Raw genomic sequence first — 20,621 nt, 5'->3', positions numbered from 1 at the left:
GCTCTGCAGCTGGAGACCTGAGGACAAGCCCCGCCCCTCGCAGTCAGCCCTGGCCCCGCCCCGCCGTGACGTCACAGCATTCTGAAAGGAGATACAATAACAATCAGCGGAGCCCGCAGTGATAGATCTGGAGGGATCCCGGGAGAGCGAGCGACGAGGAGGGCACCGAGCAGCGCAGCCATGGTGTCCCCGGTGACGGTGGTGAGTACATGCCCGGTCCTGTCACCCGCACCGGCTCCTCCGCTCTGTTTACATTGCAGGTTGTGCTGAAATCCTCCCACTGCCGTGTATTGTGTCACAGGATGAAAACACGGGGCACGTGACCCGGAGTAACGGGGGCCCCAAAGCACAGCTACAGAACCGGGGGGGCCCCGACACCCCGAGTCACAGGAGAATAAGGGGGGGGAGGGGGGACGGAGAATAAGGGGGGGCCAGAGAATAAGGGGGCCACAGAGAATAAGGGGGGGGTGGGGGGGCGGAGAATAAGGGGGGGCCCAGAGAATAAGGGGGGGCCAGAGAATAAGGGGGCCACAGAGAATAAGGGGGGGGGCAGAGAATAAGGGGGGGCCCAGAGAATAAGGGGGGGGGGGCAGAGAATAAGGGGGGGTGGGGGGGCGGAGAATAAGGGGGGGCCCAGAGAATAAGGGGGGGGGCAGAGAATAAGGGGGGAGGGGGGGCGGAGAATAAGGGGGGGCCCAGAGAATAAGGGGGGAGGGGGGGGCGGAGAATAGGGGGGGGCAGAGAATAAGGGGGGGCCCAGAGAATAAGGGGGGGGCCCAGAGAATAAGGGGGGGGCAGAGAATAAGGGGGGGCCCAGAGAATAAGGGGGGGCCCAGAGAATAAGGGGGGGCAGAGAATAAGGAGGGGGGCAGAGAATAAGGGGGGGCCCAGAGAATAAGGGGGGGGCAGAGAATAAGGAGGGGGCAGAGAATAAGGGGGGCAGAGAATAAGGGGGGGCCCAGAGAATAAGGGGGGGGGCAGAGAATAAGGAGGGGGCAGAGAATAAGGGGGGCCCGACACCCCCAACTACAGCAACAGGACCAGGGGGGCCCGACACCCCCAGTCACAGAAATAATAAGGGGGACCCAGAGAATAACAGGGGCCCTTACACCCCCAAACCAAGGGGGCCCTTACACCCCGAGTCACAGGAATAATAAGGGGTCTTCTCCCTACCTGGGGGATCACTGTGCCCCCCCCATACATTATAATGATGCTCTGCTATAGATCAGCTGTTCTCTTTCCGCTGTCACTGATCCTTAACCCCCTCCCTGCCAGACTGACAGCACAACAATGCACGGCCCCCGGCGAGGTCACAGGTCACATCAGGTTTACAAGTGTTACATCTGTCACTGACAGACTGTGCAACACGGCTGAGATACAGGGAGGGGGTACCACTCTGTCAGCTGAGATACAGGGAGGGGTACCGCTGTGTGCTGCCTGTCTGCTGAGATACAGGGAGGGGTACCGCTGTGTGCTGCCTGTCTGCTGAGATACAGGGAGGGGGTACTGCTGTGTGCTGCCTGTCTGCTGAGATACAGGGAGGGGGTACCGCTGTGTGCTGCCTGTCTGCTGAGATACAGGGAGGGGGTACCGCTGTGTGCTGCCTGTCTGCTGAGATACAGGGAGGGGTACCGCTGTGTGCTGCCTGTCTGCTGAGATACAGGGAGGGGGTACCGCTGTGTGCTGCCTGTCTGCTGAGATACAGGGAGGGGGTACCGCTGTGTGCTGCCTGTCAGCTGAGATACAGGGACGGGGATACCGCTGTGTGCTGCCTGTCAGCTGAGATACAGGGAGGGGTACCGCTGTGTGCTGCCTGTCAGCTGAGATACAGGGAGGGGTACTGCTGTGTGCTGCCTGTCTGCTGAGATACAGGGAGGGGTACTGCTGTGTGCTGCCTGTCTGCTGAGATACAGGGAGGGGGTACCGCTGTGTGCTGCCTGTCTGCTGAGATACAGGGAGGGGGTACCGCTGTGTGCTGCCTGTCAGCTGAGATACAGGGAGGGGTACCGCTGTGTGCTGCCTGTCTGCTGAGATACAGGGAGGGGGTACCGCTGTGTGCTGCCTGTCTGCTGAGATACAGGGAGATGGTACCACTGTGTGCTGCCTGTCTGCTGAGATACAGGGACGGGGATACCGCTGTGTGCTGCCTGTCTGCTGAGATACAGGGAGGGGTACCTCTGTGTGCTGCCTGTCTGCTGAGATACAGGGACGGGGATACCGCTGTGTGCTGCCTGTCAGCTGAGGTACAGGGAGGGGGTACCGCTGTATGCTGCCTGTCTGCTGAGATACAGGGAGATGGTACCACTGTGTGCTGCCTGTCTGCTGAGATACAGGGACGGGGATACCGCTGTGTGCTGCCTGTCTGCTGAGATACAGGGAGGGGTACCTCTGTGTGCTGCCTGTCTGCTGAGATACAGGGACGGGGATACCGCTGTGTGCTGCCTGTCAGCTGAGGTACAGGGAGGGGGTACCGCTGTGTGCTGCCTGTCTGCTGAGATACAGGGAGATGGTACCGCTGTGTGCTGCCTGTCTGCTGAGATACAGGGAGATGGTACCGCTGTGTGCTGCCTGTCAGCTAAGATACAGGGACAGGGTACCGCTGTCAGCTGAGATACAGCATACCTCCCAACTTTTTGGACGGCCAAAGAAGGACACTTGTAGTTCAGTCTAGGAAAATTTTACAGATATTTTTATATTTTTTAATTCAAGGCAATCACACATCCAGGATCTGCTGCAGATAGATGCAATCACACATACAGGATCTGCTGCAGATTGATGCAATCACACATCCAGGATCTGCTGCAGATTGATGCAATCACACATCCAGGATCTGCTGCAGATTGATGCAATCACACATACAGGATCTGCCGCAGATTGATGCAATCACATATACAGGATCTGCCGCAGATTGATGCAATCACACATACAGGATCTGCCGCAGATTGATGCAATCACACATACAGGATCTGCTGCAGATTGATGCAATCACATATACAGGATCTGCCGCAGATTGATGCAATCACACATACAGGACCTGCTGCAGATTGATGCAATCACACATCCAGGATCTGCTGCAGATTGATGCAGTCACACATCCAGGATCTGCCGCAGATTGATGCAATCACACATCCAGGGTCTGCCGCAGATTGATGCAATCACACATCCAGGATCTGCTGCAGATTGATGCAGTCACACATCCAGGATCTGCCGCAGATTGATGCAATCACACATACAGGATCTGCTGCAGATTGATGCAATCACACATACAGGATCTGCTGCAGATTGATGCAATCACACATACAGGATCTGCTGCAGATTGATGCAATCACACATACAGGATCTGCCGCAGATTGATGCAATCACACATACAGGATCTGCCGCAGATTGATGCAATCACACATACAGGATCTGCTGCAGATTGATACAATCACACATCCAGGATCTGCCGCAGATTGATGCAATCACACATCCAGGATCTGCTGCAGATTGATGCAATCACACATACAGGATCTGCTGCAGATTGATGCAATCACACATACAGGACCTGCTGCAGATTGATGCAATCACACATACAGGATCTGTAGGTCCCAGTCACACACCAGTAACCCAGTCTGTAATTACAGAACCGCGGACTGGATTAGTAATGTGTGTCAGTGACTGTCCGCATTTGCAGGGACTCTCTGTCATACAGGTGACACGGACGCACAATGGCTTAATGATTTTTTATGGCACGGATCATGTCCCCAAAACGGATCGGTAACACCTGCAGATGTGTGTATGGGGCCATGTGATCTGCATGTGTGGCATGATATGTGACGGGGGCCATAATGTCACATGATGCATCTGAATATAATAATGTTTCGGATCCAACCTGCACCACATGATGGAATAATCTGCAGGTTTGGGTCTATTATACAGAAAAAAAACAGACACTTTCTAGAGCAACAGACATGGTTTATATGTGGTGACCCCCGGATGATGATGATGTAGCGGTGGGACGGCCGGTCACTTGCTAGATAGTGTGACGCCACTACTGTGGTGGTTGGTAGAGATACAGCCGGACCTTAGGGTTTTGTCACGTAACGCCAGTGCCTGGTGGGCACACAGGGGTGATGGTGATGGTCCCTTGGGATAGTGTAGTCACGGATGGCCAGAGCGGTGTAATGACCCTCCCGGATATTAGGACCCGCTACCCACAGAAAGGGGAGATGTCCCAAAGTTGCGGTGTACGTGCTGTGCAGGTGGTAGTGAGTAATGACAGGCTCAGGTAGTAACGTTGACTGGGTTTACCACTTGTAAATGTGCAGCAGGTAATACAACAAATCTTCAGGTACACGTCATACAGTTCCAATAAATACACAAACATAGAACCACCAGATCTGTGAGACAAGTGCTGAGAAGGATGTAGTAGAGTTGAAAAGGTTGTACTGAGGTAGTAGAGAGGAGAGTGCCGTGAGAGTCTCAACCCAAGTAGTAATGTGCTCTGCCGGGAGGTTGGAGTGTATAGAAGAATACTTGTAGAAAAAGAAGAAACAACAACCTGTGCCTGTGTTTTGACCTTTTCCTATAGTCTTCACACCACCTGATGCCTCCTAGCTTTGGCTTAACCGTACTGATGGGTGACACAGGCCCCAGACCCTGTTACCTGGGATGAGCAGAATGGTTAGAGTTCCTAAGTACACCCGCGCTGCGAGATGGAGTTCATCGACTTTACGTAACTTTGCTCCACCCGGATCAGTTCCTAGCGCTTTGGCTCTTTGGCGGATACTATCCTGCACTGTGGTTACTCCTAGTCCTCGGCGTGGGTTGAGGTTATCTGTAGGCTAGTCCTCTCCTGAAGGGTTTAACAGGGCATCACACAGCTTGTGTGGTGCTTCAAGAAAGAGGTTTGTAAGCGGTCTCTGTCCCGTGTCCTGACTAAGAACTGCGACCGTAGAGGGGACCTGGCAGAGGGCCAGGGCCCAGGTAGAACCACAGTGGAGAGCTATCTGGTCTGCGTCCTTTCTTCACCAAAGCTCAGCTAAGACTCCTCCTTTACCCAAGGGACTAACTTCCTAACCAGCGTGTAACATGCGCTGTGGTTGGGTGGAAAGAGTGCAACAGAAGAGCAGAAAGAGAAGAAGTGATAGGACAGAAGAAAGGAAAGATCCTACTGGCTCACAGAATCTGGTACATACACATACAAGTAACCCTTGAGACACTTCAGCCGTGCAGCTTCCATACTTTAGTTACACAATACAGCGACATCTAGTGGTCATCTCTAGTAATACTGTAGCTGTAATAAGACCACAAAACGACAGACTTTTACGAAGGGTGTGAATAGGAGCAACACCCGTAGTGGACACCACATATTAATGCATATCTAATTTTTAGGTCAAAAATTTGGCAATGTAAGGGGCAAAGAGGGACAGAGATACATGGTTCAAAAGTAGGGACTATCCCTCCAAAAGAGGGATAATACAGTTAGGGGGATACCAGTGTGTGCTACCTGTCAGCTGAGATACATATCTGTCCTGTCTCTAGACTCCTTGCAATGGGATAAGGAGTCCAGGGGGTGGAGTAACTCATTGACTGGCTGTGAATCACTGATATCACCTCCCACTGGACTCCTAAAGTCAGCCCATCTGTGTACAGAACCTATATATTAAGTTTCAAGGGGTTCTTAGAAATAGAAAAAAAAATAGCTGCTTTTTTTCCCCAGAGACAGCGCCTTCCTTTGTTGTTGTGGTTGTGTGTGGTATTGCAGCTCAGTGCCATTGAAGTGAATTGAGTCGAGTTGTAATACCACACACAGCCTGAGGACAGGGGGCACTGTATTATGAAGAAGACAACTGATTTTTTTTTTTAATTAAAGGGGTTCTGCGGTGAAATTTATTTTCTTTCAGATTAATTGGTGTCAGAAAATTATAAAGATTTGTAAATTACTTCTATCTAAAAATCTCCAGTCCCAGACCTTGATTTCCAAATGAAATGCAAAATTAACTTTTATCTGAAATCAGCCCCTTGGACCACTGATCACCAGTCCAGTTCTTCTTCTCCTTGGCCCAGATAAGACGCTTCTGGCGTTGTTTCTTGGTCAGGAGTGACACATGGGATGTAACCCTTGTAGCCCATGTCCTGCAGACGTCTGGATGTGCTTGTGGCTTTTGAAGCACTGACTCCAGCAGGCCACTCTTTGTGAATCTCTCCCAAATTTTTGAATGGCATTTTCATTACTGCGGTTCTCCCGGTTGCTTGTGCACATTTTTCTACCACACTTTCTCCTTCCACTCAACTTTCCATTAATCTGCTTTGATCCAGCACTCTGAGAACAGCCAGCTTCTTTAGCAATGAACTTTTGTGGCTTACCCTCCTTGTGGAGTGTGTGAGTGACGGCCTTCTGGACATCTGTCAGTCAGCAGTCTTCCCCATGATTGTGTTGCATACTGAACCAGACTAAGGGTCCTATTCCACGGGCCAAGCAGGGCCCGATCAATGATGTGAACGAGTGCCGATCTGCTAGATCCGCACTCGTTTACTGGGCCTATTTCACGGGCCGACTATCGTTAGCGAGGGCTGCAGGGACATCGTTACCGATGTCCTTGCAGCCCTTGCAGCATACATTACCTAGCAGGGCTTCTCCTCCACTTCGTCTTCCTCTGTCCTCCGTCTTTTTTAAATCAATTGGTGTCAGAAAGTTATACAGATTAGTAAATTACTTTTATTTTAAAATCTCCAGTCTTCCCATACTTATCAGCTACTGTATGTCCTGCAGGAAGTGGTGTATTCTCTTCAGTCTCTTTTCTCAGTGCTCTTTGCTGCCACCTCTGTCCATGTCGCACAGCAAATCCCCCATAGAAAACCACTTCCTGCAGGACATACAGCAGCTGATAAGTACTTGAAGACTGGAGATTTTAAAATAGAAGTAAATTACAAATCTAAATCACTTTCGGACACCAATGGATTTAAAAGAAAAATTTTCTTTTCCCATGTTGTACGGAAAACTACTTTAACTTTGTCCCCCTTGCATTACAATTGTGCCTATTGCTTCTTCATGACCCCAATCATAAAAATCCCGACCACCTTACAACGTATGTGATTTTTAATATTTTTTTTTGTATCCTGGAGGAAGCTTTCCGCCCCGTTCACCTCTTGTAAATAACAGCTTCATCCTCTGGATCAGTCGTGTCCCATTTTCCATCTGCGTTTCCCTTTTAAGTGGATTTGGGCTATAGGATGCATTAACCTAATGAGGATGAAGCGGCGGCGGTGGCTTCTGACACAGATCCCGCAACCCCTCCGATCCCCCCCAAAGCAACGAGAACGAGAAAGGACGACAAACAAGTGATCATATGCCGCTTGTTCAGACACAGTAATAATCATCTAGTATACAGGGTTACCCAGGCTTTACATCAGGGGTGGGGGGCGAGGACGGGCAGGCGGCTTATCTCCCTCCATAGAACGGGTAATCTGAGGATCATTGTGCCAATATTCATTTCCCCGGATCAATCCTGCTCCACATTAGAGTAAATTAATATGGCGGCCGCGCCAGATCCCTGCCCGTCATTACTGAGAGTGCGTTTGTAGGAGAGGAGCGGAGTGCCCCCACATCTACCCGCCGGGACCCATCAGTGTCATGTGCCTGGGGTTGTTCATAGGGGGTTACACAAACCACAGGGGGAGATTTATCCAACATGGAGTAAAGTGAAACTGGCCCAGTTGCCCCTAGCAACCAATCAGATTCCACCTTTCATTTTCCAAAGAGTCTGTGAGGAATGAGAGGTGGAATCTGATTGGTTGCTAGGGGCGACTGGGCCAGTTTCACTTTACACCATGTTTGATAAATCTACCCCTTTAAATCCCTATATCCCATGGACTATGGAAGCCAATAACCTGGGAAGAACAGGTCTCATCCTGGCTGTACCCATAATGTGAACAGGAATGTACATGGAAATCATAAAACTCAGAACGGGCCCTACCATAATAACGTTTAACTGGTGTCAGAAAGTTATATAGATTTGTCATTTACTTCCATTGAAAAGTCTCCAGTCTTCCAGTACTTATCAGCTGCTGTATGTCCTGCAGGAAGTGGTGTATTCTATCTATCTATCTGTCTATAGCAGGAGAGGTTTTCTATGGGGATTTGCTGCTGCTCTGGACAAATCCTCACATAGACAGAGGGCACTGTGTCAGACTGGAGAGAATACACCACTTCCTGCAGGACATACAGCAGCTGATAAGTACTGGAAGACTAGAGATTTTTTAATAGAAGTAAAATAAATTAAATGGTGTCACTGTATAGAAACGTCCATCAGTTCTTCCCTTGTTAGGGTCACACGTCCCAGACCCCAACACGTTATAACTTGACAGGTTTTTCTGCTGACAAAGAAAAGATGGAGAAGGAACAAGCGGCTTTGTGTTATAAGGCAGAAATTCCGTCCTGACTCTGCGGATTAACATTCACACCGCAATGAAATTCTGTCATTTTTTCTCTTTTTTTATTGGATATTGTATTGTGGAGATTGTTAGTTCTGTGTGATGGATTAGAGCCGCCAGTCTCCAGTATAATTCCCGCTATGGCCGCCCGGGGTGAAAACTTTCCAGACTCGTCGTATAAAAATAGAAAAAAATTCACTATTTTTAGAACAAACTTTCATTTCTTATTTTTTTAAAGGGATAAAGGCAGAAATAATGAAGAAAAAAAAAGTTTTGTGTCCTAATGTTCTCTATTTAAATTAGGGGGCGGAGTTTGGGCAGTGAGGGGGTGTGATACAGGGATTCTCTTTTTAGTGCTCTTTAAATGGGTACTGTCACTTTAAAAAACCTTTTGACCTGTTTTGATTGGTCAGGATTTGGCTGCTCTGACCATCACCGATCTCTAGAACAAGTCGGGAAAAGTGGTATCTTCCGAATGTAAGTCTATGGGAGAGAGGGGAGGAAGCGCTCGGCTCTGCACTTCTTTTGCTCATTCTCACAATCAGTTAGAATCTCAAGGATCAGTGATCAAGTCATCAAAACTTTTGGCGTAGCTAAAAAAAAAATAAAAAAATTTAAGTGACAATACACTTTAAGAAAGTTGCATGGCCGTTTTTATTTATTTTTCTCGCAAATCTGCATGATTTGAGGTGTATGATGAGGTTTTGCAGCAGCTGAAGTGTAATATGATGTTTTGCAGCAGCTGAGGTGTATGATGAGGTTCTGCAGCAGCTGAGATACATGAGGTTCTGCAGCAGCTGAAGTATATTATGTTTTGCAGCAGCTGAGGTGTAGTATGAGGTTCTGCAGCAGCTGAGATGTATAAGGGTTCTGCAGCAGCTGAAGTGTATTATGTTGTTCTGCAGCAGCTGAAGTGTATTATAATATTTTGCAGCAGCTGAGATATAGTATGAGGTTCTGCAGCAGCTGAGATGTATAAGGGTTCTGCAGCAGCTGAAGTGTATTATGATGTTCTGCAGCAGCTGAGGTGTACGATGAGGTTCTGCAGCAGCTGAGGTGTATGATGAGGTTTTGCAGCAGCTGAGGTGTATGATGAGGTTTTGCAGCAGCTGAGGTGTATGATGAGGTTCTGCAGCAGCTGAGGTGTATGATGAGGTTATGTAGCAGCTGAGGGGTATTATGAGGTTCTGCAGCAGCTGACGTGTATGATGATGTTCTGCAGCAGCTGAGGGTTATTATGAGGTTCTGCAGCAGCTGAGGTGTATGATGAGGTTCTGCAGCAGCTTAGGTGTATGATAAGGTTCTGCAGCAGCTGAGGTGTATGATGAGGTTCTGCAGCAGCTGAGGTGTATGATGATGTTCTGCAGCAGCTGACGTGTATGATGAGGTTCTGCAGCAGCTGAGGTGTATGATGAGGTTCTGCAGCAGCTGACGTGTATGATGATGTTCTGCAGCAGCTGAGGGTTATTATGAGGTTCTGCAGCAGCTGAGGTGTATGATGAGGTTCTGCAGCAGCTTAGGTGTATGATAAGGTTCTGCAGCAGCTGAGGTGTATGATGAGGTTCTGCAGCAGCTGAGGTGTATGATGATGTTCTGCAGCAGCTGACGTGTATGATGAGGTTCTGCAGCAGCTGAGGTGTATTATGAGGTTCTGCAGCAGCTGAGGTGTATGATGAGGTTCTGCAGCAGCTGAGGTGTATGATGAGGTTCTGCAGCAGCTGAGGTGTATGATGAGGTTCTGCAGCAGCTGAGGTGTATGATAAGGTTCTGCAGCAGCTGAGGTGACGTGATTCTCTTTATTACACCTAGACGGGTTATATATGGCGGTAACAGCCTCCACCCTGCAGCTGCGTACTGTAAGCCTCCATGATGACGTCTCCTTTAAGAAGCCTCAGACAACCTGATAAATCCATCAGCCATCCGGATGTCAGGATGAGATTATGGGGATCAGGCGGGGGGATAATGTCTGCGACCTGCGACCCCTTAATGCGACTTCTAATGATACAAGTGACTGCAGTGACTCATCCTATTCCCGGGGATACAGATATAGACGGCCGCCCCTGTATACTCCAGATCCATACAGGCCGGGAAAGGGAAGTTTCCATTCACTGACAGCAAGCGGAGGTCTCCCCCCTCATATAAACATATGCAGAACGGTGCAGGTAGTGGAAGAGATCCTTAAAGGGGAAATCCATCTAAAATAACCAAATATACTATTTAGGAGAGACTCCGAACCCTTAGATACTGCTCGGATACCTCTGTGAAAACATTGCTGCTCATTTATACGGTATAGAGATGTCCAGGGGTTGTAGGTATACTTATTACTTATACCGCCGCCTCTGCTTATTACTTATACCGCCGCCTCTGCTTAGTACTTATACCGCCACCTCTGCTTATTATTTATACCGCCTCCTCTGCTTAGTACTTATACTGCTGCCTCTGCTTACTACTTATACTGCCTCCTCTGCTTACTACTTGCTCCGCCGCCTCTGCTTAGTACTTATACCGCCGCCTCTGCTTACTACTTATACCGCCTCCTCTGCTTACTACTTACTCCGCCGCCTCTGCTTACTACTTATACCGCCTCTGGTTAGTACTTATACCGCCTCCTCTGCTTACTACTTATACCGCCTCCTCTGCTTACTACTTACTCCGCCGCCTCTGCTTACTACTTATACCGCCTCTGGTTAGTACTTATACCGCCTCCTCTGCTTACTATTTATACTGCCTCCTCTGCTTACTACTTATACCGCCACCTCTGCTTAGTTTTTATACCGCCACCTCTGCTTAGTACTTATACCGCCACCTCTGCTTAGTACTTATACCGCCGCCTCTGCTTAGTAATTATACCGCCTCCTCTGGTTAGTACTTATACCGCCTCCTCTGCTTAGTTTTTATACCGCCTCCTCTGCTTAGTACTTATACCGCCACCTCTGCTTAGTTTTTATACCGCCACCTCTGCTTAGTACTTATACCGCCACCTCTGCTTAGTACTTATACCGCCTCCTCCCTTCCTTTCTGTTTTTATTTTGTGTGTCTCACAGCAGCACAGAGGAATGGTCACCTCCTGCAGGTTTGGTTTTGTCTGCACACAGTAGATGTAACACAGGAGCCATAGCGGCTTATCTAGGCTGGATGCAATAGTCTGCAGAATCTGATATTCTGCGGTGATTTGCTTCTAGTTGTCTGATAAGGTCCATTGGGTATTGAAGCTGTTTCATTGCATCCAGACTCCACCCCTTTGTGGAAAGAATGCGGGAAATGACATGAAAGGGTTAATGACTGGGATGAGAAGCAGCTGAGCAATGGGGGGGGAGATACCATAAGTAGTATCGGGGTCCCCATTCTCTGCGCCTCCCTCCTACTGGATGTTCTGGTATACGACAGAGGAATAATCAGAAAAATTAATAAATAAATGGAATAGAAATCTTCTATGTGTATAAATCTCCTTTGTGTCTCCATGGCAACAGACTACAAACAATCCCTGCGTAGTCTTATCCTCAAGGAAAGGAGAAAGAGTGAATGAAGTAACACATGAGACTACAGACAGGATCAGACTACACAGAGTTTGTGCTCTGTCCCCATGACGACGCATAGATCTGCCTAGGAGCTGTATACACAAAACGGCTGTCATTGTAATATTGCTCGTTTGCTTCGTGTCTTTGCGTGGTTTGCAGTATATCGTCGTGGTTATTTAAAGCAGACAATGGATCATCTTGGGTGTTTTTAATCTGGGGATTACTGTTATTGATCGGTGCCATTACTCCGCAGTGCCGGGATTGAGCGCAGCTCTGGGGATAGACAGCCGCCATTGATTTCAGTAAGTGCCGGTGAGATGCTTTATGACATTTGTGTCTATAAATCAATGATTCATCGCGTCACAGGAATCCATCCCGGGCGTGTAGCCGCTGGCGGGGGATGAGTGGCGCCCTGTCTGCCTTCTGGATGTGAGCTGTATTGATGGGGTCTGCAGGCTGGCAGGATATATATATACTCTCTGCCTGGCACTGGCCTCTACAATGAAAAAGCAAAGCAACTTAGTATATAATATTCATTACAGATTATATATCGTGTTGTTTATAGAGCTACTGTGCAAATGTATACGTCTCCATGGTAACAGACTACAAACAAATACTGTGTAGTCTGATCCTGTAGTCATGCAACCTAACCCTTACTTTCTGTTCTGTCTATGTGGAGACTGGCTGCCTTCAAGGGTTGTATCTGAGGCCTCCATAATAACTGAGTGTTATGGTGAGGAAGGAGTAGATCACTCAGCAGCACAGAGTATTTTAGGAACATACTATGCTGATGTAGGGGGGGGAGAGGCACTGTAAGTTATAGAATGGATGGAGCAGGGTTGTCAAGCAGCACAGAGAATGTCAGGAGATGGGTGTACTGATCTTGTGGGAGGTCACAGACAAACTATATTGTGGAAGGAGCAGGGTGCCCAGCAGTACAGAGGATTTTAGGAAAAGAGTAAGCTGGTCATGGACTGTGCGTTATAATGGATGGAGCACAGAGTATTTAAGGAAAGAGTTGTACAGGATACCAGGATAATAGCATGCTGAGTTTATAGGTGTTACATAGTAGAGGGAGCAGGGTGTCCAGCAGCACAGAGTATTTCAGGAGAGGAGTGTGCTATGGTGTGCTATAGGTGTTACATAGTGGCAGGGGCAGGGTGCCCAGCAGCACAGAGTATTTCAGTAGAGGAGTGTGCTGAGTTTATAGGTGTTACATAGTGGCAAGAGCAGGGTGGCCAGCAGCACAGAGTATTTCAGGAGAGGAGTGTGCTGGGTTTTTGGGAGGTCACTGGCTGTGTGTGTTATATAAGCAGGGTGCTGAGCAGCACAGAGTATTACAGAGTGTGGCAGTGACATGATGCTTCCTGTACATGGGGATAAGCGGCTCTTCTCTCTCTCCCGGCAGGTGAAGTGTGAGGGTCCTAAGCTGGTGCCGTTCTTCAAGGCCACGTGCGTCTACTTTGTCCTGTGGTTGCCGACCTCCAGCCCGTCCTGGTTCAGCGCCCTCATCAAGTGTCTCCCCATCTTCTGCCTCTGGGTTTTCCTTCTGGCCCACGGGGTCAGTTTCCTGGTCAGCCATCGCGGTGCCAAGAGGATCTTTGCCGGGCTGATCTTCTCGGCGGTGGGCGATGCCTTCCTCATCTGGCAGGAGCAGGGCTACTTTGTTCATGGTGAGTGAAGCGTGGCCGTCATCCTCCTGAAGCCGCCATTGTTCTGCAGCTCTGGTGACCGCCGTGGTTCTCAGTGACAAACACATTGCTGCTCCATAGGGATTCAGCTATTACTCTCTGTTATCAGCCACTGCAGTTCTTGCTCTTACACTACACTAGGGCTATAGGGCTATTGTTGCACAGTCACCAGATGCATTAGAGCTGAAAACAAAATAAAATTCCCTATGGAAGTTCTTCCTGGCACCACCATAATATGAATGTAGCTATTGTTTAGTGCAGGGATGGGGAACCTTGCCTCCTGCCGTTGCAAAACTACAACTCCCATCATGCCTTGACAGCCAAGCTTCAGCTGGAGAGCCGGGGTTCCCCACCCCTATGAGAAGGGCTGTGTCGATTTCACCAGACTTCTCCCTCCAGAACTTGTGTCAATGCCAGGAAGAGCAGTCATAGGGATTTTGAATTCCTGGCAGCTGGCCTTGATTTATGTAAACTGCTCCTGGTGTTATTCAAGCTGTTGCAGAACTACAACTCCCATCATATCCTAACACTAAAAAAAGCCTTATTGGTTACCTCAAGTTTGATTGGCTGCCATGGTCACATGACATGATGTCACGTCATTGGAAATATAAGTACATAGGCGCTGTATGTCATTTAGGAGTCCTCCTTAAAGGAGTATTCTGGAGAAAAAAAAGGTTTTAAATTAACTGGTATCAGAAAGTTATATAGATTTATCAATAATTTCTATTGAAAATCTCCAGTCTTCCAGTACTTATCAGCTGCTGTATGTCCTGCAGGGTGTGGTGTATTCTCTCCAGTCTGACACAGTGCTCTCTGCTGTCACCTCTGTCCATGTCAGGAACTGTCCAGAGCAGGAGAGGTTTTTTATGGGGATCTGCTGCTGCTCTGGACAGTTCCTGACATGGACAGAGGTGGCAGCAGAGAGCACTGTGTCACACTGAAAAGAATACACCACTTCCTGCAGGACATACAGCAGCTGATAAGTACTGGAAGACTGGAGATTTTTTAAATAGAAGTAAATTACAGATCTATGTAACTTTCTGAAACCAGTTGATTTAAAAGAAAAATAGGCCCAAAATAGGCCAATCACTAAGGGGTTAAAGGAATTGTACGGGATTGGACACAGCGCCTATTACAGAACATCCCAGTCAATTCACCAGAGCTGAAGCTGCAATACCAGACATGACCTGTACACAGGGGAGGCACTGTTTATAATCCTGTTAGTTCTTTGATGGTCCCTCAGTTATCCTTCTTAAAGGGGTTATCCAGGCTTAGAAAAATGTGGCGGCTTTCTCCCAGAAACAGTGAATGGGGCTGATTTGTAATACATTAACACAACCCGAGGACAGGCATGGAGCTGTTTTTGCAAGAAAGTAGCTGTGCTTGTACTTCTCGATAATCCCTTTAACCCCCATCTATGACTGATTGATGGCATCAATAAATCAGTTGCTGGACGCAGCAGGTAGACGGCGTATACGGAGACTGTACACTGTATCCTGATGAGTCCGCCATCTCCCGTACAGCGCTGGGACATTTGCATTGCACATAGCCGTATAGTCTGGGAGCCACAAAGGCCTCATTCACGGCCGCAGACACTAAATCCCTTTCTCACGTTTTTTCTTTCCCTTCAGCCATTTATTGGTGTGAATGGATGATGGGAAATATAATTGCTGGCAGCGCCGATGCCGCTCCTGTAGTGGATAGGCTGCCCCTCCCCCGCTCACACTCTGTAAATTTCCAAGTCGTTAGGTTCACTGTATTCATCATTTTTTTTTATTTTTTGGTCACAGTCCTCAAATAATAAAGATCATTTCATTATACATACACACAGTGATGTCACAGTACAGGGATAATACACACAGTGATGTCACAGTACAGGGATAATACACACAGTGATGTCACAGTACAGGGGGGATAATACACACAGTGATGTCACAGTACAGGGATAATACACACAGTGATGTCACAGTACAGGGATAATACACACAGTGATGTCACAGTACAGAGGGGATAATACACACAATAATGTCACAGTACAGGGATAATACACACAGTGATGTCACAGTACAGGTATAATACACACAGTGATGTCACAGTACAGAGGGGATAATACACACAGTGATGTCACAGTACAGGGGGGATAATACACACAGTGATGTCACAGTACAGGGATAATACACGCAGTGATGTCACAGTACAGGGGGGATAATACACACAGTGATGTCACAGTATAGGGGGGATACTACACACAGTGATGTCACAGTATAGGGGGGATAATACACACAGTGATGTCAAAGTACAGGGATAATACACACAGTGATGTCACAGTATAGGGGGGATAATACACACAGTGATGTCACAGTATAGGGGGGATAATACACACAGTGATGTCACAGTACAGGGATAATACACACAGTGATGTCACAGTACAGGGATAATACACAGTGATGTCACAGTACAGGGGGGATAATACACACAGTGATGTCACAGTACAGGGATAATACACGCAGTGATGTCACAGTACAGGGGGGATAATACACACAGTGATGTCACAGTATAGGGGGGATAATACACACAGTGATGTCACAGTATAGGGGGGATAATACACACAGTGATGTCACAGTATAGGGGGGATACTACACACAGTGATGTCACAGTACAGGGATAATACACACAGTGATGTCACAGTACAGGGATAATACACACAGTGATGTCACAGTACAGGGGGGATAATACACACAGTGATGTCACAGTATAGGGGGGATAATACACACAGTGATGTTACAGTATAGGGGGGATAATACACACAGTGATGTCACAGTATAGGGGGGATACTACACACAGTGATGTCACAGTACAGGGATACTACACACAGTGATGTCACAGTACAGGATAATACACACAGTGATGTCACAGTACAGGGATAATACACAGTGATGTCACAGTACAGGGATATAATACACACAGTGATGTCACAGTACATGTATAATACACAGTGATGTCACAGTACAGGGGGGATAATATACACAGTGATGTCACAGTACAGGGATAATATACACAGTGATGTCACAGTACAGGGGGGATAATACACAGTGATGTCACAGTACAGGGATAATACACACAGTGATGTCACAGTACAGGGGGGATAATACACACAGTGATGTCACAGTACAGGGGGGATAATACACACAGTGATGTCACAGTACAGGGATACTACACACAGTTATGTCACAGTACAGGGATAATACACACAGTGATGTCACAGTACAGGGATAATATACACAGTGATGTCACAGTACAGGGATAATGCACAGTGATGTCACAGTACAGGGGGGATAATACACACAGTGATGTCACAGTACAGAGATAACACACAGTGATGTCACAGTACAGGGATAATACACACAGTGATGTCACAGTACAGGGATAATACACACAGTGATGTCACAGTACAGGGGGGATAATACACAAAGTGATGTCACAGTACAGGGATAATACACAGTGATGTCACAGTACAGGGATAATACACAGTGATGTCACAGTACAGGGATACTACACAGTGATGTCACAGTACAGGGATAATACACACAGTGATGTCACAGTACAGGGATAATACACACAGTGATGTCACAGTACAGTGATGTCACAGAGCACAATGGTTGTCCGTGCATTTGAATGAGTACCCTGTAATACCACCTTTGTCCAGCAGTGGGCACTGGTCTGTGCAGCCAGCAGTTCCTCATTGATAGGAGTCACATGTTAGGTCACATTGTTCCTTATTATAGCGGAACGTTCTTCAGTGTTTACACATCCCTTTAACCCTTTCTTCCCTTTCCTTTTCCCTAGGTTTGCTGATGTTCGCCATCACCCACATCCTGTACTCCTCTGCCTTTGGGATGAAGCCGCTGGACCTCCGGACCGGTGCCGTCATGGCCTTTCTATCCAGCATTTTATACTCTTTTTTGTACTCTTATCTCTCAGGTCCATTCACCTACTTGGTGGCCTGCTATACCGCTCTCATTGCCTTCATGGCCTGGCGTGCTGTTGCCGGCGTGCAGTTGTGCAATGACCTATGGACATGGACCAAGCTATCGGCATGCATCGGTGCAGTGCTCTTCGTGGTGTCTGACCTGACCATTGCGGTCAACAAATTCTGCTTCCCCGTCCCTTGCTCCAGAACCATCATCATGGCGACTTACTATGCGGCCCAGATGCTGATCTCCCTGTCAGCGGTGGAGTGCCGGGACGAAGACGATTATAGGAAGAAGAAGTAATAGAAGACCCTTGGACTCTATTGGATGCGGCGGCACATTTCCCCCAGGGGGGATATGTTCTTCTCCAGTGCGTTGATCGTGATTTTGCGTCTCTGAAGCGGTGACGTGGTGCCCTTTTCCATACGGTTTAATGGTCAATGTGGCCGCAATGACAGACGCCAGCAATGGGCACCGAGAGGGTTCCCGCTTTTCTTTGCATTGCTTGAGGCTGGGTCTATGTGAAGCTTCTCGACACTATGTCCTGCATTTCATACCAATCCCATGGGCTCCATTCAGTATGGTCCTCGTCCAGGGACCCCCCTCGCTATGTACAGGATTTACCCACTGTATTTATATAAAGGACCCTTAGGCAACGGCATGGACTGGACGTCTAAGATGTCCTGGATAAGTATTGACCGGTGAAGCATTGGTGGTTGGTCTCTTCTCTGTACTGTGACCACTACATATAACAACCTGGTGCTGCTTTTGGCCAGTTTGGGGGTTAAGAGATATAGCGTATACTCTGTAACCTTATGTCTGTCTCTGCAGGGACATGTATGGGGACACTCACAGTTATTCCTTGGGAGATGGGCTCCTCAGGGGTGGGACTACTACTTAAACATGCCCTGCTGGTGCCACATAAGCTAGAGAAGCTTAAGACGTGTGTCCTCAGTGTAGCGTCCAAGCAAAGATGACGTCCCAAACAGTTTTCTGACACTTTAGAACATTGCTCCCCAAACTGTGGCTTTCCAATTGTTGCAAAACTAGAACTCTCATTGTGCTGGCTCCTCAGGGGCGGGGCTACTAGTAAAAGCATGTGCTGCCAGTGCCACATTAGTTGGAAAAACTCCAACATCCAAGCAAAGATGATGTCCTAGACAGTGCTCCCCAACCTGTGGCACTCTAGCTTTTGCAAAAAATACAACTCCTCATTGAGTTGGCTCCTCAGGGGAGGGACTACTAATTATAGCTGCCCCGAAAGTGCCACATAAGCTAGAGAAGCTCAAGGTGCGGATCTTCAGTCCAGAGTCCAAGCAATGATGATGTCTCAGACAGTTTTCTGACACAACAGTGCTCCCCACTGTCCTGATTTTGCCTCCTAAAATCAGTAGGGGCGAATGTCTCCCCCCAACAACCCCCCCCCCAGTATTATTACACTATTGCAGTTTTTTCATAGGGGGCAGTATTATACTAGTACCATTAATGTCCATGGGGGCAGTATTATAGTAGTGCTCCTTTAGAGATGATGTTCAGATTCTCGGAACATTGAATATGGGTGTGAGAAGTGTTGACACTTACCATCCCATACGTATACGCCAAATAAGTCCATAGAGTGTCATTGCCAGGTGGAGGCCACAATAGTGTGCTGTATGGTCTCTGTCTAGCTGGTATAGGCCAGTATACCACAAAATTAAGTATGGACTGGCGTAGTTGACTATGCTATGCCATCCAGCAGGATCCCTTACAAAAGTTATCTGCATGGAAACAATATTAACTTATCTGTGATGGATGCTAAACTATGACATCACATACCTCCAGTGATGTCACTGTGCAGCCACCCGATTCACATTTACATTACTACCACTCTAGAGGGGTAGAGGAAGACTCTGCAGAGCTACACCTTTGGGGCAGCTCCAATAATGTAACTGTCCATAAATTTGTATTTACAATGTATGCATTATCCATATATGGTAACTGTCCATATATGGGTAATTACTGTACATGCACTATTCATATATGGTAACTGTCCATACATACGCAACTACCGTACAAGCACTTTCCTTGTAAGGTAACTGTCCATATATGGGTAATTACCGTGCATGCACTATCCATATATGGGTAATTAGTAATTACCATATGCACTATCCATACATGGTAACTGTTCATATATGGGAAATCATTGTACATGCACTATCCATATATGGGTAATTACCATACATGCGCTATACATATATGGTAACTGTTCATATATGGGTAATAACTGTACACGCACTCTCCATATATGAGCAATTACCGTGCATAAACTATCCATATATGGTAACTGTCATATATGGGTAATTACCATACATGCACTATCCATATATGGTAACTGTCCATATATGAGTAATTACCATAAATGCACTATCCATATATGGACAGTGACATCATCAGAGCTTCCCCAGGGCTTCCCTTCTGGTGCAGAACCATATCCCATTGTGTGTTATACAATGGGATATGATACTGGGAGTCTAGAAAGCTAAAACGCAGCGTGAACATGACCTTTGAACTACCTGATACATCAACTTGAGACAATTTACAATCATTTTTATATTATATATTATATTTATTGCACTACTGTTATTACCAGTGAGTAATGGCGCCACTCCTATTCATGTGTTGTGTCTGGTATTACAGTTTAGCCACGCAATAAAGTAAATGGGGCTTGCAATACCACATGCAACCTGTGGACAGATGTGGCGCTGTTTTTGGATAAAAATAAAAAAACAGCCAAATTTTTCTTCTCCTGGACCCTTTAATGGTGCGTTCACACCTACAGGATCTGCAGCTGATTTTCTGCAGCAGATTTCATTTAAATAACTGAACACACCATCAAATCTGCTGCAGATCTGCTGCAGATCCTGTAGGTGTGAACGCACCCTAAGACTATAATTGCTCTTTAAAGGACCCCCCAAATTTAAGGATACACAAATTCTTGATTAGTGTGCCCCCCCCTGCTGCTTTCTTGGGTCTTAACCTGAAAAATT

General features: G+C 47.4%; 1 protein-coding gene across 1 annotated transcript; it reads left to right on the top strand.

The window, feature by feature from the left end:
- The first annotated feature begins 61 nt into the window (after window positions 1-61).
- TMEM86A (transmembrane protein 86A) lies at window positions 62-20,374 on the top strand. The gene is made up of 3 exons (XM_069965114.1): window positions 62-201; window positions 13,342-13,606; window positions 17,471-20,374. The coding sequence occupies exons 1-3, from the start codon at window positions 181-183 to the stop codon at window positions 17,896-17,898; spliced, it is 714 nt and encodes a 237-aa protein (XP_069821215.1). The 5' UTR covers window positions 62-180; the 3' UTR covers window positions 17,899-20,374.
- Window positions 20,375-20,621: the final 247 nt, after the last annotated feature.

This window comes from Dendropsophus ebraccatus, chromosome 4 (assembly GCF_027789765.1).
Source record: "Dendropsophus ebraccatus isolate aDenEbr1 chromosome 4, aDenEbr1.pat, whole genome shotgun sequence".
In the NCBI taxonomy this organism is placed as follows: Eukaryota; Metazoa; Chordata; class Amphibia; order Anura; family Hylidae; genus Dendropsophus; species Dendropsophus ebraccatus.
This window is presented reverse-complemented; position numbering and strand designations above follow the sequence as displayed.

What these genes read in the sequence shown, in the direction of transcription:
- TMEM86A (XM_069965114.1), top strand. Translation starts at nt 181, where the DNA reads ATGGTGTCCCCGGTGACGGTG. An exon ending in TGGTGTCCCCGGTGACGGTG is followed by an intron (nt 202 to 13,341) that starts GTGAGTACATGC and finishes CTCTCCCGGCAG; the next exon opens with GTGAAGTGTGAGGGTCCTAA. An exon ending in GCAGGGCTACTTTGTTCATG is followed by an intron (nt 13,607 to 17,470) that starts GTGAGTGAAGCG and finishes CCTTTTCCCTAG; the next exon opens with GTTTGCTGATGTTCGCCATC.